Genomic DNA, 25,506 nt, shown 5'->3' on the forward strand with positions numbered 1-25,506 from the left:
TCATTTCAACTATTTATCACGTTTCATTTTTAATGTTATGACACACAATATTGACGCATTATAATGCGAATTTCATATTAAAGTAGAACGATCAGATAATAAAGCACACGAATAGCAAAATGTTCGAGTAGTAAAATGTTTAGATAACAAGTGTTGTAATCGAGTATCTATTATTATTCTAATATTTGTATTAAACTGTATTCAACATTTAACGACAAAAATAGTTCGGGTTTTATACAACTCTACCACTATGATACATAATCTCTGCATTCAAATTCGAATGTTATATCATATATTGTTTTTGTTCAACTTAATCCTAGTTTTTATTAAATAGAGTATATTTTATAACTTGACCTGTTATTTTGTGCTAAAAATGTCTAGAAATACTATCTATAGAAAAATAAATGAATATATCACGAAACATTAAAAGTAAAATAATTTTAAAACGGCAACAAGAGAAGCTTTCCAATTATTCGAAAATTATTTGACAAATTTTTATTTGTGTGTTTAATTATCATCTATAAACGTCTTTAATTTTTCTTAGTTCAAAATATTTTCCAATGTCCCATATTAATCCGTGCATGCAATTATTTTTATCACAAGTAGTTGAAGAAAAAGGCAAATATCCCATAATGGATACATTTTTTCCCAAGTGGAGTTATGTCCAAGATTTCAGAACTTCTATCTCTTTTCAAATGAAATCGCATATTTGTTTCTAACTGGGTGTACAATGCACTTTGAAATAGTTTCATTGACCCTAGTCAAGCCCTAGTTCTGAGGTCATTTAGGGTTAAACAAAATTTACCTTCGTTGAATAGACAAAAGATGTTCTTCGTAGTTGTGAATGTCATGTGGCCGTGGCACGAACTTACGCAAATGTTGTTGGTTATAGACAGCTGTGTTTACAAATACGAGATGTCCATTGTTAGGCTCTTAGGCCGCAATTACTTCACACTCAAAACACAGTAAATTGTATTTGAAATTATTTTTCCAATAGCGAATAGAGTTTCAGAGATTAAAGTGAGACGACGCGACGTGTATATGCATTGTAAATAGTACTTGCCGCATCTAATCGGACACAAAAGGCTGTATCTGCCTGAACAATAATATACTTATTCCCGTGTTGTCGGTGATTAATTACGTTAAATTAATTTTTTCTTTCTATATAGTATAATAAAATACAGTGTTTCCATTTTCGAAAAGTTGTCTACGCATTTCTTATAAATACGCCTATTATCTTTTATTTCAAATTATCGTGTATCCATATATAATATTATTCCCTAATATTAAATAGATCTAAATAAATAAAATAATTTGTAAATCACTAACATTTCTATATAAATGGAATGTTTATAATGAAAACTTTTTGTATATATGATACACTTTACGTCTATAATATATAATCACCAACTAATATCTAATCGTATGAATCTCTTTTCAAAATCAGCACACGACAATAATATTATTCTCTCATTCACTACACAATATTAACATATATCTATAACGTTATTATTATTGATTCCTTTTTAGACACAAAAGTGCATAGTGATATCAAGTGGATGGATATCTAGAGGTGTATTAAACGGGGTTAGGTGCGGTCACTGAATGTGATGTCCATAGTTCCGGGTATCTTTATCAAAGAATACCAACGAGATAGTTCTTTTTGGTAACCAGTCTGGTCTTTGCATATGCGTAAGTAAATATTAGCGGAGGATGATGAGGGTCTCCGACCATTTCCTCCCTTCTTTTTCCTGTCTCTTTTCACGTGGCCATTCTCACGTTGACCACCCTCGACATAGCAATCCGTTCATTCATTTCAGCTTCCGTCGCGACGTCATTCTGAAACCCTGTCTTTACCTGTGCTCTGGTCTCAGAACCCCCATCAAAAACCTTTCTCTGATGTTACCTTCATTCAAACAGATATCCAAGACAAGTCCCTCCTTACCTCAGGGGTAAAATTTTTCAATGCTCTTTTTCGTTTCATAACCGAATCCCATCGGGCGTCATATATATTGCGATTATAAGCAAAACTATTTCACACAGATATGTATATTTATTATACACATTCAATTAAAAATAATTAAAAATAATAATCAGTGAATTGTTATTTTAATTAGATGCATTGTCAAAGACATTCGTTTTAAACACTTAAAAAGCATTAAAATCAATCGTTATTCATCAATTGTCACTCTAGACGATCTTCGTACATCAGACATCTTTTCTAAGATTTAAGAAAATGGGTTTAAGCGATGGTAGATTGAAATATATTTTAGAAACTAAGAATTATTTGCTACGTATTTTGAAGAGATTGATGAAAAATGATACCATTGTTAATAAATGTTCTAGGGAATGTTAAAGAACGACTTCAAGTTAGTTAAACTAATTTTATTGGCCGTACTGTTATATCTTGTTCGATATATATTTTAGTTTAACGTCATTGGTAAATATAAATAATGACAACATTTGTATGATGAATGCAAACATTGCAATAAAGTGTCGGTATTCTTGTTGTATATTCTGTAATGTTTCAACTTTCGTTTGTACGTTAGACGCTTCTGACTTCAATGATACGAAACATGTCATGAGAAATGAACTGCTACTGCAGTCATATAAAAGGAAATATAAGATACAAGAGAAAAATTTCCTGGACGTAATATGAAATTTTACAATTGTTTATCAAATAAATTCATATTATTCCCATTCGGTGGAAATGGACAGTATCCATATTTATGCGAAGTAATATATGCTACTAAATAATTTACATATAATATATTTAATATAAATGTTAAACAAAACTAGTTCAGTATCTTTACTTTTGAATCCAGGAAATCATCCATACATACCGAAGATAAATTTTAATATGTTATTTTAATTTATTGCAATAAATATAAGGAGGATATATAATACAATTTATTGTATTATGCCCTGCATGTTACTTTGTAATTCGTAAACAGTATGAAAAATCTTATATCTGATATACGAAAATTTTATTTTTAATTTCCATGAAAAAAATTTATGAATGTAAACTGCGAATTTTTCATTATATTAATCCTCCGCTAATTTTATACATTTTCTGTCAAGAGGCAAGTCAAGTTCGAAAAACAAGAAACCAATGAGAGTTAAGATTTCAATTATTCAATCTGCAGAAACCTAACAGAATCTACCACTCAATGATCCAACAACCTAGCAATTAATATACTATTATGTCTATCAATTACATAACAGCCTCCTATATGTCAAAGCATATATATGAATGGCAGTCCAATTAAACATATTTTTGACCCAGTTTAAAAGACAAGTCCTCAGGAACGCGTGTACCAAAGGGGCGAATCAACTGATCCCTGTGTTGTTCGTGACGCTATGTTGCTTCGCTCGTGCTCCTGTGGCACGGTGTTAATTTTGGACTGTGCTCGATCACACATCCTCGTCAAAGGAGAAGATTGGGATCAGCGATAGAGCTTTGCATGCGCCGACCTACTGTCGTTGCACAGTTTGCAGCGTGTCGTGTATCTCCAAAAGCTGTTCGTTAATCGACGTGATCACGCCGCGCCGCCGTGCCGCGATGTAAACTCGTACAATTAGTTGAACTTCGAGATAAGCCACAGCGCGAATTCATGCAAACCCCTTCTTTTTATTTTTCGAATCAAATCTCGAACAATTCCTCAAATCTTACGTCTCTGCCAACTTGCCTCGAACGCGTAAAGGACATTTTCATCGCAAGTCGCGTTATTCTGTCTCGTTGTTAACGCGCATTTTAATTTCACGCGCACGTGTGCATAGTGCTTCATGAAGAAATTTGAACACTTACTATAAGAATTTTTTGTGGATGTGTATGTGCGTGTTATATGTATAAAGTATCTGGAAATTTTACTAATATTGAAGAAAGACATAATTATCATAGTTATTTGTAAAGTTAGGACAAACTTATGTAATTAATATTATTAATGCTAAGAATAGTTTCAATAATACATTGAGAATTATTAAATCATTGACTGTTCAAATAGTTCATAGCTATTATACTACTGAAATTATTGATTTATTTGTAGGTATATGTTACATTTTAAGTAGCCTACTGTGCTTGATTGTAATTAAAGCTTAGTGTTGCAATCAGTATATTAGTATATGTACATATACTCACTTTGTAATATATTGCTCACAATACTTATTAATAATATATCATGTTTAATAGGAGTATAATACCTACGAGTTTATACGATTCAATTCATTAATTGCGAAAATATATATTTCTACTTATTTAAAAATAGATATTTATAATCCCAGGAAACAACGATCATAGAAAAACTGAACACGTTTGATAAATATGTACTTGCGATGAGTTTTTATACTAGCTTTAATGTAACCAATAATAATAGATAGAAAAGCTTTTCCTGTTTACCCTAATAATGGTTACTTTGTTAACTCGAAAGAAGATAAAAATACGTAGGAAGCAATAGCTAAACGCGAAAATAGTATAAGCTGAAACAAAATGGTCACTTGGGTATAAAATTTATGACGATGTAAGAATGAAAGAATGCTACGGAACTCGTCCTGCAAGTGTGTTTGTTTTAGAATTTCTCCTCTTTTTGACTTTCCTTCCTACAAATTTTCATCTTATGTCTGACAATGCCCATTGTGTTACCTTGTGGTAACAGTAAGTAACGGATGTGCAAAGCGAAATATCATGTTTTATCTCGTCCCGAATTTTTAATATAATTGACCGAATCTTTGTTTCCATATCAAACAAAAAATTAAAAATATTCAAGTAATAATGTGTAAACCAAGGTCTTTTAGTAGATTCAATTAACTGCAACTAATTCTACGTAACAATATAAACGATAATTCTTAACATATCCACAATACATCATTTATAAACATTGTAATACTTTAGGAATTATTAGCGATTTTACAGTAGTTGATATTTTAATTTGAAAGTTTTCGTGATTTTATGTAAATGTATTTTTACAGGAATAATATCAAGTACTATTTGTATCAATATATTTGTACCACAATTTGGATATTTAGTATACTTGAGTTTGATATCAACTTTTAATAATCGTTAATGTTTCGCTCACCTCTTTACTGCAGCGATATTAAATAAATTTTCAAAGAATAAAGTGTACGTAACCTAAATGCGTATACCAATTGCAAATAAAATATCTTGAAAATAATCGAATCAACAAAGAATGAGGAAATATCGCGTGTGCATAAAAACAAGATAGCTATTGAAGATCAAAATCAAGATTTAAATTCAAGATAAAAGACATTTGCATCAATTCTTCAAATTTCGCAATTTTCTTTACAAGAAATTCAAATTCCCTCAAAATTCCTTGACACAGGTGAATTAATCGCTACACAGATGCTTCTCCTATTAACTTCACTATTACTATAACTCGAAGAAGTTATTACGACTATGACGAATAAATCGAAAATAATTTTCGTTAATTAAATTTACCATACTTTTCGAAAATGCAAAATTCAGATAACCATAGAAAGGGAATTTACAGAGGACGCGATGACAGAAAGAAGACGGAAACAAGCACAAGACAAGGAATGGAAAGGGGGTCAGAATGGAAGAATAAAAGAAGGAATGCGAGATATTAGCGTAATATTATAGTAGAAAGCAGTAGAAATGCATAACATCTTTCGAATGTAGAAGATCACCGAGTAGTTAATATATCAGTCTAGTGGCGCGTCCACGTGTCGTCATCAGAATCGAGTGGCTCATTGTTAATTCACACACCTAAACGTCACCTAGGTTCCTCGGCGATTATGAAGAAAACTAGGTGAATTGATAACAACGGTACGGAGGAACGATTCATCCCTGTACGCGAACGTCGAAGGGCGCCGGACACTGGTGCGCAAGCGTCTCCTGGAACGAGGTTGACGACGCTGCACGGAATCGCGACGCTGACGGCGCTCACTTGAATTCTCGCCGCGTGTCCGTTGGCCGACTCGCCGTCAAGTCCCATTCGGAGCAGAGTTTGAAACGCGACGGAGCCGGAAGTAGCGCGCTTCCGCCACCAATCCTTCCGTCGTACGAGATCGACATGTCTTTTTAGATAACAGAGATATATCCCTTCAGATCGTTATACTCGATTCCGTCGTTCTTCTCTGTCATCGAGCTTCACGAGGTTAATTAGTTATTTCTATAATCGAGCTTTAATAGCTTCGATACACTTGGTCGAGTTATGTGGTGCGCGGGTGACGAGAAAAGACAGTGGAAATCGTCCGTAATTAGTAAAAGCCTTAGAAGAATATGTTGTACAGAGTCTCCAAGAACGATGTATGTATTTTATCAATCCGTACGATCTGAGTCTCCGGTAATGCTATTTTACTGCTAGAAGGGATCTTGAAACGTCGATACACGAGTGATGAGGTAGGAAGAAAAATCGGGGATATGGTCAGAGTATTTTGACAATAAAGAGAATACTCTATCAGAGGTGAAATAATTTTAGGATTTCATTATTCCTGGCAAATTCTTCAGATTCTGAACCGTTCTAATACTACAACTCTCGAATTATTCCAACACGGTTAGTGAATTCTGAAAATTCGAAAAAGTGATGGAACCTTTCGTTACCAGATTATTTATTAACTGGGGAATCAGTAGTCGATTCTGGTGATATTTGCGCCTTTTCGTTATCGCTGACAAGTCGAGTCAATTTTTATGAATGAAAAACATTCTGTTGGGTTTCCTTCCTCGGGTTTCTTGCGGTGATATCATTCGTGAATTGTTAAACTGTAACGTGACAATTCTGTACCGATCCAGAACTTCGAAATACCGGAAGATGAAACTAAGAACTCAGACAGGCATGACAAAGTGGAACACCGAGAATTGAAGTTTTGGGGATTTATGTGGCCTACTTCGGCGTAGTCCTTCTCTCCAAGGATACACAAGGTATGTTACCTATTACTTGTTGCCTTTACGTACTTTATTTATTCCTGTATTATAATTTTGTATCTCATATCTTGAATTTTCATTATTTTGCATTCGAACGTTGTATTATATTGTCTGAGCTTCAAACATTTCAAATCCGTCTTAAATTATAGCGAAACAATGTAATCTATACCTAATAAGACATGACTTAATGAAGAAATTAATTAATGGAGAAATTAATAGAAATTTTTATTGGAACAGTGAATTAACAATACTCGAATAATTAATTAATATTCGAACAATTTAATTTGAATATTATTGAAAGGCCACTTTTCACTAAAGCATTATCAATCCTTTATCAGTTATAAAAGTCGAACTAGAATTATACAACTTTATCAATGATAAAAATATCATTTCAATTTTATTATATTTCATTCGTAATTGGAGAAATAAAAATTCTGTATTATCGAAATTTATTTGCAGTTGAAAATATTGTCGGATAACTACTCTTCAGTGACAATATCTTGTGATATTTATGAAATTCCATTTGTTTAATTTATTTACGAGGCATTAAAAGCTCCTTTACATGCCTGCAAATTTGATATTCGATTCAATTTAACATATTGTTTTAAGCTTTCGCGATTTTCACGGTAATCTCCTTTCCCCCTTGAAACAACGAATATATGGTAGAACGTACGTCGTTTTGCTTTACTATTTGTGCGTGCGTGAAGTTGTCGATCGATTATTGAAAAAATTATACATTCCAACGATCACGCTTTGTTTAATAAAAATGTAAATTCATTGCCCGTCTCACTGAGAAAGGGGAAATGGTTACATGGAAAATCTCCCACGCGGAACAAAATGAAAATATTGGAGTTTATTCAAATTCGAAAATGACCGATTGGTACCCTGCGACTTTCATGCTAGATAAAAACTCCAATTTTCAATGGTGCCAACTGTAATGTGGATGGACTCAGAACCATTTATTCCACTCAACCAAGCGATATTCAAACTATGATTGACACAGTTAGAATAGATAAAAGGAATGCCGTGACAAAAAAGAGTGTCATTTTGGTTTGGCTTTGATGTTTATATCGATATCATGGTTTATTTTAGAAGATGAGTATTATATAGAAATCTATAATTGAACACAATCTGATACCAAGATATAATTCGTTTATACACTTTAGAAATATTCTCATATATCATACGTTTGGAATTATTATTTCAAAAGGGATAATTTCATATTTATTAAGTAGATTGATTATTCGAAAGAATATATTTGTTTTATTATTTAATTTGTACTTTACAATTTGTCCAGCTAGAAATTCGGTAAATTTTCCTAGCTTTATTGCCAAATAACATGTGGATGGCTACCCCCAGCGGGATACCATCTTTGAGTTTGTCTATTTTATTTCTTTAGCGAGGCCAGTGAGGTGTTTTCTCTTTAGTCTTCTTTTTACGAGGGTTTTGCTCGCTTCAGCAGCCAGCTGGTTTGGATTCGAAAGAATATGAATTACAAATCTAATATTAAATAAGGGACCATCTTCGAAGAAAAATTATTGGTTTAAAATTTCTAGAACGTGACAAGAAATTATTTATTTAATTAAAAAATAATGTATGCATGATTAGAAGGATTTGTATATCGATTCAAATTTCTATACCAGAATATAATAATATGATATAATATGTTGTATATAATAATATAATACAATATGTATAATACAAAATTATATGTATTTCTCAAATACTTCTATATTGTTATAAGGATTTCTATCGGATGTATAAGACAAATTTTATATATGTAGATAATATAAAAATATTTATCTTTATTAATAAACAGTATTTTATACTCTTACAGAGACCTTATAGTAACATTTTTAGAAGGGTTCTTTATAAATACGCAAGACATACTAGAACGCGGAAATGATAATCTATGTATAACGGTATTAATCAAAGTGAATATTTAACTTTAGTTTTCAAAGCAAACTTGATTACGTAAAAAGTATGTAATTGATATATTGAAAGCTAGTAATATTATAGGTTTTCACTTTCCAATTAGCACTTTTAAGAGATATTAAAATAAAATTACAAAAAACGAAATTTCATTTTCTATTAAGTTCAGTATTTTAGCATGATCGGAGGATTAGTTGATAGTGAACGCAAAAGGATTCTAGTTCGTGCGTTCTATGTTGAACTTCTAAAGGATAATCGATAAATATCGATTAGTTAATTCTTTGTGAATAGAGAAAGGTGTATTTGTATTATCCTGTCATGGTCACTCAGTTCAAAGAGTGATATAGGCCGAAATACTCATTATTCTAACTAATGCTGTTAAAAATTAATATTGCACGAATAGCTGTAGAGAATAAAGTTTTGTAAAGTGTAATGAAGCAACGTTGAATATAGAAACCTATGAAACTTCTTCCCTTTAAGCGTATTATTACAATATACGATAAAATTAGGTTTCAAGGACGTTAATGCAAATTTCCTATTATGTTCAAAATATTCATCTGTATTATTAAAAATATTCATTCGTTGTTTCTGCAGAAAATTTTCATACACATATGTGTTCTAATATCTTTGCATAATTAATTTGTAATCCAGATTAATTGATTGTAATATATATATATAATATAATAAAATATAGTATATATAATATATATATAATAATAGCTTCTTTAAAAATTTGTGGTTCTCATGTAACGTAGAGTGATTACACTAGTTTAAAAAATAAATGAAAGAGAAGAGTATGTCGAGAGTAGATTAGTCACAGTGATGCTTTGTAGTAACTAATACATTTGATGAATTACTGAGTAAATAATCGATAGCAATTGCGATAGCGATTTAATTACATGCTAGTGATACGATATTTTCATAAAATTATCAGCAACTAAACAGTGCTGATGTGAAAAAAGACATTAATGTACTACTATGTTGTTTAAATTGTCGACTCTACATATTTCAACTTCGCTTTCTTACTCGGTAATAAATTAACTTAACAGTAATAAAAAAACTTAAGTAACAAATGAAATTGGAAAAATTATATTAAATTTTATTTTTGGTAATTAAAATGCAAATTCATATTTATATGTTGAATATAGATCATCTTCCGATATGTAAACAAAAGTTGTTTAAACAGAGCATGTTAATTCAGCAAACAAAAATTCCTCTTAAACGATTTCCATGTTCAAAACTAGTTAATTAGTACAACTATTGAAAGGAAAAAATTCAAATTAGATTATTGTATGGAAAAACGTGAATTAATGAATGAATTAGAAAGTCTGTTCTCGTATATACTTTTACTCGAAACGTTTATATCAAATTCTGTAATAAAATATCTTTCGATAAACTGGAGTGTTATAATCTGAATTTTATCGACAGATTCAGTGAAATCTACTTAACGCACACGGAAATCGTTAAAAAAAATTCTGGATAAATAGTTACAGCCGCTGTAATATATCACGAAGAACGACGAATCACATTTTACGAAAGAGCTGATAAAGTGCACGCTACGAGCACACGCCACCCTTCTTGAATTTGTGTTTAACTTAATACGGAAAACCCGTCACGAACATCTTGAGTAATAAGAAATAAGAGCGAATTTCACTCTTAGAATATTTTCGACGTAATGTTTCTACATGTTTTGCTGAGACTTTATGAGTATGGTCAGTTTGAAATAATTACTTACCCTCGCACGCAACGATTAAGGGAACACGTAAAAGTTTTATAATTCCAGAAATTAATTAGGATATTAGTTATGAAATATATATTAATTAATTAAAAAATTTAATATCAACTTTAAGACAGTATTATATAATATCGTCTAAAAATAATATAGTGATTTTTATTTTATATATCTACTTACAATGATGGAACAGAAAACTATGACTATCTAACTGGAACTATTTCTAAATATGTTAATGTATTACAACTAAAGCAACTAAATCGGTACAACTAATCAACTTCTAAATGACAACTCACAACTCACAATTTACCTTAATCAACGACAGCAAACCAACACTTTCTCCACCAAAGCATCCCTTTATAATAATTTTCGTACTTTCACTACACACACGTGTTTCACAGTTGTCCATAACTAAAGATGGTCACCTATGTCTTTCCAAGTATCCACTTTTCTTTGTTTGCTATTTTTATTAACATTTTTGAGATAAAAATAGCTATATGACAAATATTATTGTCTCTGAATTATTTATATATTCAACTCGTATTTAAATTTATTTATTTAATTGATATTAGTTTATGTAAATTATTCTGACCTAACAAGCAGAGTTTTGCAACTCGAAATAGATTACGAACATCAAATAAACGGAATATAGTAAACACGATAAGTCACGTTTTCTTTCTCTGAATTTTATTCCGATTGAATATTGAAGTGCACGGTCAAGCATTGAATCGATAAATCAAATGTTGAATTTATTTAACCTACAAGGACTGGTTTTTCACGAAAGTATTCTTATATTTAACAATTCTCAACATTCATCCGCTGACATTATCCTTGCGTAAATTTGATTTTTTCTAGCTTAAGTGATCAATAAATTTTAATAAATCTCAATCACAATGGGATAGTTTATTGAAAACTATTAATTTCAAACGGGGGTTCGTAATTTTAGCGTACAGAAGGAAACGATGTGACGTCAATGACAACTTTTATAAACTGAAAGGTGTCGTACTAGGTACGTCATAGCTAGCAAAAATGCTAAACATAAACATACATACAATTATAATTAACTGCGAATATCTATGGCAGTTCATATTTTTGTGAGCCAGAAATGGAGAAAATATGACTGAAATATTATATAAATTTTTGCATATCGTGTGCATTCTGTATGAAGAAATGATAATGATTTTCTAATTTTGATGCTTGACGGCTAGAAAGCAATCTATCCTATACCCTATCTAAATCTAACGATACAAAGTTTTTAGAGACTGCTACTAAATCTACGAAGTTTTGTAACAAGTGTTATGACATAGTTTTATGACAATCAATATTTTTGAAGCGTTCAAGGTAATATCAAAAACATACATATACTTGATATTAAAATCATATAAAAAGAAACAAATTGGTATTATGTATGCAGTTGATTTGAAATTTATCATGCAAATAAAATATGAAAAATATAATTTATTATGTTTTCATAAATGCATAAACATGCGCAGTCCAATTTTCACCTCAACATGGATTAATTTACCATCTTGTATGCGAATACCACGTGACGATGTAATATTACGAACACCTAGTAGCAACAACTACCAGTAACAGTATTACTTTCAATAGTGATATAGCTGTAGTCCTATTACACAAACGAGATAGATATTCAGCGTTCCATAAAGGAATAAACTGAATGCTATATCATCGGTCACAGAAACGTGCACGTTGAAACTACTCGGGGATAGCAATTACACTCTGTGTCATTATTAAAGCGTAATTCTACAAAATTGCTGTTTCTTAACCGTGACGAGTTTAATTGCATTTATACGAACTCCCTATTGGACCGATTTCTAGACAGAGGACGTAATAATCGGCTACGATTAAAATGGAAGATAATAGCGCGAAGATTTCGTTTCGTCTTTTAGCTAAACGAAGAGTGAGAATAGTTCGTGTCACGTGCCACGTGTCACTGATGTCACGAATGTAAGTAAAGTCATGAAAAGATCAGAAATTCCACTGGACTGTGATGGTCGTTTGCGTAGAATACTGAAATAAGAAGCATTCTGTAAAAATGTTTTCTAATTGTAATGCTAAGTCAACGATTTAGGTATTCTTGGGTTAAATGTTGTTTATGGTATTAAAAGGAACATTATAAAATAAATCTATAAAATGTTGAGATTCTTTTATGCGCAAGTAATAATCCAAATGTAATCTTTCAGATGAAGTAATATATAAATCGTATGAAAATTACTAAAATTAATAAATTCTTTATATGTATACATTTATCATTCATTTATTCGGAAATATATTTTATGCCGCGAATGTAACGTTTTAATACTAAAAGAAGATTAAGTATCGAATAATGCAGTTCATCTTAAATTTATAGCGTTGTTCCTGCGTAGAAATAAATGATGAATTTGTCTAGGACATGTTCGAATTTATATAAGAGATTTTATAGCATAAAGTACGGTAAATTTTTTTACAGATCCTAATATTATTAATTCTATCCCTGACTGTAATTTATTACGATCAATTTATTCATACAAGGTCGTGCTTTATCATTAGATAATATCAACAGACTCAAAGATTAGGAAATCATCTCTGCATCGATGTTTGGGTTTAATTCGCAACTAGTTTATTTATCGTGATAATAATGCAAATGGCTCTCAAAAATAGTATTAGCAGGTCTATTGGATGCGTGCGATCTATTCTCATTATACTTATCTGTCTATAATAATCGAACGAATTTCATTATATTTAAATAAAGGATTCAAATCGATTCCTCCAGGAGAAATAAATCGAATGTACGCAATCGCACAGCGCAGCTATTGCAATCGTTGTGTAGAAATTTGTATTTATTCACGCTATTCGAGACGCGAAGAATAGGAACGTTAGGTATAAACGTGGTTCGTTCTCGAGATATTATTGGGTTGTACACCGTTATCGCGATTATCCGTTTTCATTGTTACATACAATATATGTTAAAACATATATCGACGTTGTAAAAGTCGTCTGACTGCTATAGTGACGAGAATATGCATTTCTAAATCGCGATGTAACAAATATCAATGTAATATTATTTGTATAGCTAAGACACTTTTAATAATATGCATAGTTTTACTTTCGTTTAGTTAGTAATCACATGTTTGATTAAAAATAATTACGTCTAATATGAATATAAGCATGTAACTTATTATTAATGGAAGACATGAAAATGTTAAGAAAAATGGTTATATCACGATTTTTTGCAGAATATGTTATTGTAGACTATAACAATATTATATCGTTATTCATGTTCGATAAAAGCAATAGGTTTATAAATATCAGAACTATTGGACAAATCCTACCAAATAAAATATCATCGTATTTGGAATATTATATTTCTTGAACATCTTTTATTTTTATCTCTTTTTAAGAGACAAAATTTATAACACGCGTGTGCTAGACATATATCGAATATTACGATACTAGACATGAATATTTATTTTAAGATTAATTCTTCTGCTACAAATTATACGTATTACAATGTCCTATTTTCGTGTATAACGAACCAGAAAAAAAATGAATTTCATTTTCAAGATAGAGCATAGAAAGATACAGAAACATGTATGACCATAACAGAAGATGTAATAGACCCTATGGCACAAATGTACAATAATGGACCACCTAAATCCCTAAGTGATGTTTAAAGCCGCTTAAGAGAAGAATGAGAAGCGTTTATGACAATCTCGCTTATTTGATACGCAGTGGAGATCGATAGCAATATGTTGAGCGTCGTGTCATTCAAAGGAGCATTTCGTTCGTATAGGTACTTGCCACTTCTATAAAATACTTTTATGTCCTTTACAATAACTTTTCATACCCTGTGTATCTATAGTCATATGAATAACCCTATTCCTGCTAAATTATCCCAATATAAATTGAATTTAATATATTCCAATAAATAATTATAATATTAAAATACCTTTATATGTATAAGAGATGTTTGCATGATTTTCAATTATAAAATGTACTTTGTTTTATAAATATTTCTATGTTTATTAATGGAACTACCATTTCGCTGGAATATTTTTGTCATTGAGATGCAATGTCTCTAATACTATTCCCGGAAAATATCTTTTTCCGAATTTTATACAGTTTTGAGGATTTTACCCGCTATTACAAATTTAGATACCTAACGATGAATAGCATGTTCATTAGCAGTAACCTCTTCAAAAACTATATTAATATTACGTGCGGTGTTGGCCGCAGGATGGCTAAGTTTAACGTTAGAACTAACGATCTGTAATATACTAGAATAAGTGTGCTACACATAGATGATTATAATTAAAGTGGAAGGATGAAAATAGATAGACATATAATTCTGCTTGGAAGTCAACTCTTGTTTTTTCTCGATAGAAGCTAATTCCGCCAAAATTACCTTCCGTCAAAATCGCTTGTTTTTAGATACCGCAAAAATAAAAGATCTGAAATTCGTCATTTTGACGTTCTGATAGTTTTAGCGTTAAATTTACAAGAAGAAATGGCACGAGTTTCAGGCACATTTATTGTAACTTTTCAAAGAAAATTCTACAAAATTCTCAACGCTATTTCAAACGAAAGTTACACGAAACAAAAGAATATAGATCAACGTTCAATTTTATGCAATCTATACTGCAGAAAAGGAACTTAAAGAGTATTCAAACGAACATTTCATATCATGTTACAGCCGAATATTTATCTCGACTTTTAACTTTCAATTCCTGAAATTACTTGAAACTGAAGATTATTACAAAGCAAAGTTGATGATAGTCACCCATGAATATGACAACAATCTTTGATGTAATACTTTCAAAAGTAATCAATCACTGTAAAATTTGTTCAGACTGAGCACAATTTTCGGTTATTTTCGATCATTTCACGCGTGAATGATAGTGAAGCAAAATAATTACTAGTACACGCGTATGTGATTGATCGAGACCTAAGACGTTAATCGTGCATGTCAAGCAATATTTGTCCGATTTTTGATCAGATGTACCGACGAAAGAAAGAAGGAAGAAAAACGAAACGATCGATTCAGATTAATCGCTGGGAATCTCATTAAAGTCGACAGGAAGGGAAGAAGCGTCAAACTAGGTTTATCGGCAGTTTTTTCTGCTCTTGGGAAAATATATTTGTATAGTTATATATCGATCTAATTCCAAGCTGCAGCGACTTTCATCTCCGCTGTCGAGGGATATTCAATCAGCTGACTGGAAGCGGCAACTTCCTTTGCTCCAACTAAATAGTGAACACTTTTCACTACTTGTGCAAAGCCAAATTATCTTCTATTTAAACAGTGTCTGAAAATTTTACTCTAGAGAGACGATAAGAAAATATTTTCTAACGCGTCTTATATATTGTCGGTTAATAGAAGATCTCCAGTAATTAAGTTGCTTCTGGTATTATAGCGGAAATTTTAAATTCGCGATGATTAAGCGAGATATCAAAGCCTAAAGATCCAAAATTAGTCGATATTATCAAATTAATTGAATTATTTTATTCTTTTATTGTCCTTCAAGTTGAAGAGACAATTCGATATTCGTAAATGAAATAAATATGAATTTTAAGCTATTAATTTACTGCCTCATAATTGATAGAGTGGCTGATTACATATTTGTAAATGCAGGGAATATAAAATTTTGTGAAGTGTTATTACTAAAAGGATATACGTATACAAGATACTCTGTAACTGTAATTGGTGATGCAACTCAAAAGGGGATGACTCTACATAAGAAAATAAATGGAAAATATAAAATAAAGCTTCTTCATACGAAGCTTTGCAAAAAGAAATTCATTTTAAATACTTAATCTGGTAACTATACCCTACTTACAATATTTCGTATCGGAAACAATTTTTGTTTATGTTTTGACCAATATTGATAAAAATTTGATTCGTCAATGTTCCATTTCATTTTCAATACTGAGCAATCATTAATGCCTTATTATATTTTAATCGTTTTAATAATCGGAGTCAATTCATTAGAAAACCATCAAACAAAAGTTAAATTTTCAGGAAAACCATGCTATTATCTAATTGATTTTCACTTTATCACGTCGACCAAACAATTTGAGGAGAAAAGAACAAGCAAATTGATCCGAGAGTAAAATAGCTCAGAAAGATATTAATTTATGCAATATATCTTATTGCCATTTAACTGGAAGGTATATTTCGTTTAATTTATGCGTATGCATAATTCATGTCGTCGAAGATTGGAGCAAACGACTAAACTACTTTTAATCGAAAATCCATTTTTCATTGTGAATCTATATCTTCGGAGTTACATTGGAGTACTGTTAATTGGTAATCGATGTGTCGTCATCAAGCAACGCGCATGTAGTAGCGTCAGTATTCAAAAAACAAAAAGTGAAAAACAAAAAAAAAAAATAAAGAAGAGTGAATCGTAACTGTGTGGAGACAAGAACTACCGGTTGCAAATTGTTTGAAATTCGTAGACGGAAAGACAAAAACGGGCAGGAACAATCAGGAGGAAAAAACCGGAGGAATTGTTCGTGGATTTTCAAGCTGGTCCAAAGCTCTGCTTAGCTGTTCGTATCATTTGAAAAAGCAATAAATTCGAAACGAATTATCCACAATGCTATCGGAACGCGATCGTTGCCTGATTCGTTGGTTCAATTGTTCAGAATGATTCGTCACGTACGTATAGGATTCGACGTTCGCATGCTGTATGCTCTGCTTGTCCATGGGATAGACTTCGTGCGTAACTTCCCAGATATTCTGAATAACATTTTAATCCGTTGATCAATATTCTGTGGGAAAATTTAACGCGTCAACAATATTGGTTATACATGTACTATTAATTTTCTATAAAATTGAAGATATAAGCTGCAAAAAATACTTGTAAACACGAGATAATCATTTTTAATTTTTGTTACTTTCACTTTTATTCTACTTAATATCGATGTGAATATTTAAAAAAAAATGATTTCTATTCGTTATTAAGTTATTACATACATAGTATAAGTCAATATTTTCCGGATAATAATTAAAGGCAATTAAATAACATTCATTTTATACGAATATGAAGCGTGAAATCAACTGAATGTAATAAAATGGATGAATGGTTAATTATTTCAAAATAGCAGGTAGTACTAATACAGAGAACGGAAAATAGAATTCGATTTTGAATGCACTTCTTGTGTGAGTCTAAACTAGGCCGCAGTGCAGTAGAAGCTTCTCGCAGTATTACCACTGCTTTTGGAGAAAATGAGTATACTTCGTGAATGAACAATTCGACGTTGCTTCGGGAAATGTCATGTTAACGATAAAGATCTGTAAAATGAACTCCATAGTAGTTGTCCTAAAAGTGTGATTATAAAAACAGTGTCATATACAAATTAAAATTGTAATTGAATATGCCAAAATATGGCTAAATTAAATCTTCATTCCAAAAAAATTATTATTAATATTTTGTAATTCATAACAGGTTTTATACAGTATTTTTTCTGAAAATTAAAAAAGCAGTGAACACAAAGGAATATGGTATAGAATCGCAAGAAACCAAAAATATTCGAAATAATACTGTGAGCCATTTTAATAGTTGTATATATTATAAATGTAAATATTTTAAATAAAATATGCAACAATCTCCTATAGATTTCTTTAGCTTAATATCCTCAGGGAGGAAGAAGAGTTGTTCCTGACTGATTTTAATTTGACTTGCTCGACCACTGGTTCGCGGTTTATGACTTTATATCATTAAGCTACATATTCCCCGAAATTTCCGACTTGTCAGGCTCTTCTCACTTTCCGTAGCCGAGGTCTTCTCCCCGTTCCATTTTCATTATCTCTCGTCCGTTTCACATCGGCTGCACACAGAGGCACGACATGTACCACGAAAACTCGTTTGACCCTGCGCCCAAACACCGCAGCTACGATCTGCAAGGATGAGAAGAAAAAATATTTGTATCGTTCACTCGCATCCGGACGAACGTGACGTGTGCACAGATAAGACGTGCGGTTAGATTCTGGTCTACGATATTTCTGCTGTTTGACTAGTGCAAAATGAAGCATGGAATATTGAGGGTTGAAAGATGAGGGAACGAGGGATAAGAAAATATATGCTCCTTTAAAAGTCGAATGTTACCGAAAAAAACCTTTAAGGAAATAACGCGATATGATAGAATTCTAGTCACAATAGAATTACCCGATCTGATACAGACAAACGCGCTGCGATATATCTGCGATCTTTATACATCAAAAAAAAAAAAAAAAAAAAGAGACATGAATATTAAGAGCGAAAGTAAAGTGTAATAAAATTAAATTGGATTGTCAATTGAGAATTTTTATATGAAAAATCTGTAAAAATCAAATGTTTTATGAGAAAAGCAAGTTTTAATACATTTAATAGTGTCATCGCATATATCTTCTTGTACATTTACTTTTATTTGTTTTCATCACAAGCAACCAATATTGTAATCTGAAAATAGGCAGTATTACTATAATAATCCAATGTACATACCAGAGCTAATTTATGTGTATATAGTCAAGTTAGAGCGAAAACAGGAAAGCAAAAATTTTGTTAAAATGCGATCTATTCGAAGGAGTACTTACAAAATCGCACTGAATAAAAGTGGCCGAAGTAATTTATGTTATTTTTCTATGTATTATAATTTCGTGTTCAAGTATAATTCAGAATGTTATGCTGTGCAATACGTTTTTTTTTTAATGAATGGCAGCAAATTACGAAGGTCAAGTGAATCAAATACACAATCGTTGCGTGTTGCATGAAATTCGGTTTATTCTATTGCGAAAAGAAAACAATTGCATGATGTAGGGCTGTTTGTAAAAACTCTTTTTTCTTAATATATTCTAGTATACTAATTCTTTGTTTATTAACGTAACTTACGTATCTGTGTTTTGTACAATATTTTCTGAAGTATATTCTAATATTTTCTATCACTGTAACATTTTTTCATATGGAGGAATTAAAGTAATTCACAGTTTACGTACAAACGTTGGAATCTGTCTAAAAATTGTTACCTTAATTTACTCTTTCTTTTTGCAATATGGGATCCAAATTTTATGCCTTTGGTAAATTGTTAAGTCGAACAACCTTCAATTCTCAAACATCTCTTTCGACATAAATGAATATCAATTTAAACGAAGATCAATAACAAAGGGATCTCAACAACATTCGTAAATGAATTCGCTTCAATTGGGTGTCCTTATCTGGTTTATATACTAGCTCTTGGAGACAAGCCGTCGGTGAAAGAGGTATTTCTCTGTAGTATTTGACAAGATTCCAATTAGCATGACCTATTACAGTACTATTCATAATCGTTCCATCATTTTGTCATCAAGCACATTATATTTTACTATGTGATATTAAGATACGATTTGTAATATGTAAATATGTAAATATGTAAGAAACACGTGTTTTCAGTAGTATAGATAAAGAATAAATCAAACCATTTAAACTTTGAAATAATGCTTTATCTTTATTTGCTATCCTTTGCAAATTGTATGTACCTTCTATTCATATTTGCAGTTACAGATATTCTTTATCTGTATTTTAATATCAAAGGATCGAAAATCTTTACTCTCTCGCAAATCATTATTATTAAACTGAAAATCTAAGTCCCATACTCGGGTGAAATTATTTAAATTTGAAGATGTAATAGATTACTACAAGAACGAATTATGTTCTTTTCAGAATGCTGAGGAGATGATTGGGTATTAAGGTGAAGGTGTCAGTGGTTCTAGAAGTTACTGCCACCGTAATTTTTGCCTAGTGAAATGGAGATAAATGGAACAGACAGCAGCCTAAATGGCACTGAGGCTAATCGCACTACTTCTCCAGTCTTCATTATCAGCACGCGTTATATGACACAATGGTGAGTATATTTATACCTTTACAGCATATACATATAATTCTTAACTGGTGATGTATTAGAAATACGTAAAGTTGTTAGTAAGATTCTGTAATATTTCCATGAAAATATATAAATCTAACCTTATAATTTTTAACGTAATCCAAGTCTATTAAGACATTTATGGTCATGTATTACTTGAGAGCGAAATCAATGAGAGAGAATTAATCCATTAATAGTTGAATAGAATTTCGAATTAATCGCGATCAATTGGAAAGTCGACCTCATCGTGGCTTCAAAATCTTTCCTCCTAAGATATCAGACAAAATAGAAAAGAGATAGGAGCAAACTTTAGGAAACCGATACATCAAACACTGAACTTAGATACTTAACTTGTCAATGTGCACGAAAGTTTTTCAGTTAATAAAGAAATGACAATACGTATAAGATTAAAAACATAGGACGTGGAAAAGATATTCCATGCATCAATGTTTGTTTGAAAATACAATTATACGTAGAATGACTAACATTTAAATACATTTACTTAATATTAATATTGAAAACATTTAATAGTTTTTGTTATTTCGAAGATGAAACTAACAAAAATCAGATGGAATTCTAAAAAGCTGCTCTTTTAAACCTCAGATTTCTTTTCAAACGTTACATTGTAACTACTTACAGAATTCTGTACATACACAAAGTGAAAAGATGTTATTTACAATATGTTATGGAAGGGATTAACTATGAAAAGTTGAAAAACATTTTTAACTTTCTAGTGAAGATTTAAATACCGTTCACCTGCAAAAATTTCAGAAAAAGGTAAAAAATAAATTATGAACAAACTCAAGTGTATTTTGTTTTTGATTTGTGCAAATATTACGGTCTTTTTTTATTTCCATTGGTAAGTATTAAAACATGGACTATCGTGAAAATCAACACGCTCAGGTGACAATCACATTCATAATTCATAATACTCAAACAATGTCGATCATCACAAATAAATTGTAACAAATTTTCATCTTGAAACCTAGAAAAAACTGAGAAAACCCTCTCTGCTCATTTAAAATTTCGCTTCAATCTGTAAGCTAATATACACAATGATTCGTAAGTTTTCTAGAAATATGATAAAAATTTCAAGACAAGTATGTATGGTTTTCAAAATTTTGACAATATCCTAAGTCTTAAATCCTTTGACAGTATTATAAATCAAAGAGATTTCCTTAACATAAAATAGCTATCTACATTTTCGTTTCTCGCGATAACAACAATAATATTCTAGGCATGAAGAGAACATTTACTAATATTATAATCAGCTGCAAAGTGAAACTTCTTGTATCAAGTACTACCGATGTGTATTTATGGAATAATCACCTTCGGTGAATTACTTCGCTCACTAGTAAGTATTCAGGCTGTGCTTGGTACACGCGAAATTTTCGAACTGTTTCGCTTAAGGATATGAAGTTACGAAGCAATTTAGCAAGAGGTACGGGGCATTTATAAATCCGCTCTGTAATGGGTAGGAAAGAAATGTTGACCTACATTTTCCTTAACATTAAGCCATACGATTATAATACTTCACCAAACACTTTGTCGATTAAAAAATATCTGGATGCTCTATTTATCAGTGCATATATGTATCAGTTTTATTAAATTCAGTTTGATAATAATAAATATATCACGAATTACTTCCTTCTTCAAATAATAACTTGTAACTTTTCTAGAAATATGATAAAAATAAAAAAATTCAAGATAAGTCCGTATGGTTTGCAAGTTGATCTAATAATTCAATGTTGTTTGTATTTTTAATATATCAATCGTTTAAAATCTTCAACTTCTTTAATCATTTTTTCTTCTTCTCACAACACCCACACTCTTTCTGATTATCGAAACAAAGGACACGAGATTGAGACATAAAAATTCAAAGATCTCATTTAAAATTAATTACAAACTTTAAACTCTTAATTCTCCAAGAAAATATTAAAATGCAGAATATCGTGACCTCTCTAAGCTAATACACAACTTTAATTATTAACCAGACTTTTACTTTTACTGTGAAATACGTTTTTCCGCCGTTGTGTTACAGACAGAATGATTGACAGAATGATGACGGAATACAATTGCATGTAACAGTTTTATATTCACACGATTTTGCATTCTACGTTCGCCTGGTTCGAACGGATGGTTTTTCGAATTTCAAGTGGCCGCGTTGGTCGTAATCTATCGGTCGTTGTTTCCACAAATGCTCATTATTGAAGAGTAATGGCATCATGTGGTTTCTCTCGTGCAGCCGATATTGGTTGTCTGCGGGTATGCTTAGGAAACACCAAGGTTGGAGGAAATGAACTTTCGCGGCGGACCAAAAGGAAGACAAAAATTTCTTGAGAGACTTGTTCCTTTTCGAGACACCATTGTTCTTCTGGTTGTGTTTAATGAGTACTGCTGTGTATGCGGTAAATGGGTATTCGTTTGTGTCTTGTAGCTGTTAAAAGACGTCTAGAACTGGAGATGCATCGTTTTTGATATGAAAGTAATATATCTCGGAAAATGCGTACCTCTCCTAATAGCATTATGCATTTCGAAATAAGAACGAATGAAATATACATTTTTATTGTCAATTAATTTAATTTTATAGCCTTTGCTCTTGTAAATGTTAATGACTATTTGACAATTTAATTCGCGGAAATTTTAATGATTATGAAATAACTGTTATCTGAATCTATCATAAAATAATTGTTCGAATAAAACAATTAGTCATAAAATTGCTCATATTATTTTTAGTAAAAATCATAGTTATGCGAGAACAGAAAAATTTGTTGGCAGATAATTGCCCAAGATAAAGTGATATTTTAGAAACAAAATTTAGATTGAATGTGCGTATGAGTTATTCAAATGTATCAATTTTTAACTATAACATACATTGTTGAGTAATTTCGACTACGTTTTTGAAAGATAGCCCATATACAATTAAAACTACGATACTTGACATTAAATATCAGTAATAGCGTTATAACGGCATTATATTATTTTTCGCAAATAAAAGATACGATTGATACTTTAAAAAATCTCTTCGCCGTAATTGATTTTGTTTCAACTTTCAATTACCTGTCTTAATAAATGTAAAATTTCGCTTCAATCTCATTTATTACTACTAAAAACATTATGTAATGATTGTGTACCTCTAACTCTATCACCTTACCATAGAATAATTAGGTTACAGGCAATTTATTTAAAACTGAACCTACTCTCTACCATTTTTTTACGACATGAAACAATATTCCTCGATTAAATTGACCAAAAGAATAAATATCATAAAGCATGTAAATATAATTATTGTGAAAGCGTCGTTTCAAAAACTAAATATGCACCAAACTGAATAATTACATTCATGTTACGAATATTATTAAGCTAAGCTTATTATTATCGATAGGCATCAGGTTGTGCGAAGTAAAATATAAAATAATAACTCTTCTTTCTTCTGTATTTTTAACAAATTTATAATGATACTATAGAACAAGCTTGAATATCAAAATTTTCGTATAAATATTAACACATACAGGGTGAGCAAGTTTAAAATTTTGCACCAGAGATTCGCTTTGTCAGTTGGCTGTGGTCTGATACGACACATATACGGGTGAATTGCAAACAGATACCTACAACGAACGTTCGTTTCAAAGGACGGCCTCTGCGTTTTCCGATAATGCAAGCGGTGTACCTGTGAAAGGCAATTACTATCGAGAACAATTTCTTTTAAAGGGGATGCCTGGCCAGAATATTTTCTCCTCGTTTTTTCCTCTTTTCTAATAAATAATCGATACTAAGCAAGGAATAGAAATAGTATAGCTTTCAAAGTTACACGTGTAAAACTATTTTCTTCTTTTATTAATCTATATAACGTATATAATCATAGCGAAGGAATTTCAAATTTATATGGTTACATATAATATATTTACTATATGTTACCACGTTTGAACGAATGAATACTATTTTTAATCAGCCTTTTATTCCCTTGACCGAGATAGCTTAAACATATCGGAACTTTTCTGCAGCGAATATTTCAAATGAAAGATTGTATTTCAGTTAATATAAGCGACTAAGCGAAATTGTATCCGACGAACTTCAGGGAAATTGTATCGCAGCGCTTGTATTGCTGCTACAACTTATTGTACGTGTACAATACGGTTATAATGTTTTCGTTTACTTTTTGCACGTAATCAAGGGGAAAAATACGTTGGGCAGTAAAAGTGTTTCGTACCGAATGAAATTCTCCTTCTTCCTTTCTTATTCTATGTCTGTTGAATTACAATGTTTCAGATTGGGGAAACTTCCTAACGGAATGCAGATTTAATTTTTGATTTTTCAGGGATGCTATATTTTTCTTTAAACACCGTAAAAGTTGTTAATATGTATATTTTGCTGGAACGTTCCAAGTGATTTGGAATTATGTAGTACTGTACAAAATTTTTCATCGATTGCAATAGAACAATAGATTGAATGAGATTTTCATGCGATATCATTCAAGCACAACAGTAACAATTAATGCGTAGTCTCCGTGGGAATTCCCTAAATGCGGATTATTATTACATAATACCATAATACCGCACGCTTAATATTTCCAATACAAAGCGAAGATCCAACTATTGTAATATTACAATATTGCACCATATCGACAGCTTTAATAAAATTAGATTTATAATACGTAATTTTTCTTTCTTCTGGCGACACTCCTTTTAATTTCTCTTCAAGATATCTATTTCTATTCAATACGTTTAACGTAAACTCGAGCGAGGCTCAAATTTCTTAATAAACCTATCTTTATTTGTAATTAATTAACTGCAAAAATAACTAATTTAATTGTTACAATATTAAGGGCCCGTATGAGAATTTTCGTGGAACTGTTATGTAATTTTTAAATCATTATCCGTTGTTTGAACATGCCCGCACGTACCAGCGAAATATTTATCTAAAGCTATCGATTTAAAAAACATATACTGAACATATATAAAAAAAAAATATGAACTATCAATTACGAATCGAGTATTACACACGATAGATTATAAACAAGTTTTAGTTAAAATATAAAATATCGCAGTACAGAAACTGTTCTCGC

General features: G+C 31.1%; 1 protein-coding gene across 2 annotated transcripts in view; it reads left to right on the top strand.

Moving 5' to 3' along the window:
* The first annotated feature begins 5,899 nt into the window (after positions 1–5,899).
* The window catches only part of LOC126865691 (muscarinic acetylcholine receptor M4), a 52,027-nt gene continuing 32,420 nt past the window's right edge, over positions 5,900–25,506 (top strand). The window contains exons 1-3 of one of the 2 annotated variants that reach the window (XM_050618502.1): positions 5,900–6,376; positions 6,456–6,895; positions 20,243–20,423. In XM_050618502.1, coding sequence (XP_050474459.1) covers positions 20,326–20,423 — 98 coding nt within the window. In that variant the 5' untranslated portion in view covers positions 5,900–6,376; positions 6,456–6,895; positions 20,243–20,325. Of the gene's footprint in view, positions 6,896–20,242; positions 20,424–25,506 lie in introns of both variants that reach the window. The other variant, XM_050618501.1, reaches the window with a different exon arrangement.

This window comes from Bombus huntii, chromosome 5, assembly GCF_024542735.1.
Source record: "Bombus huntii isolate Logan2020A chromosome 5, iyBomHunt1.1, whole genome shotgun sequence".
In the NCBI taxonomy this organism is placed as follows: domain Eukaryota; kingdom Metazoa; phylum Arthropoda; class Insecta; order Hymenoptera; family Apidae; genus Bombus; species Bombus huntii.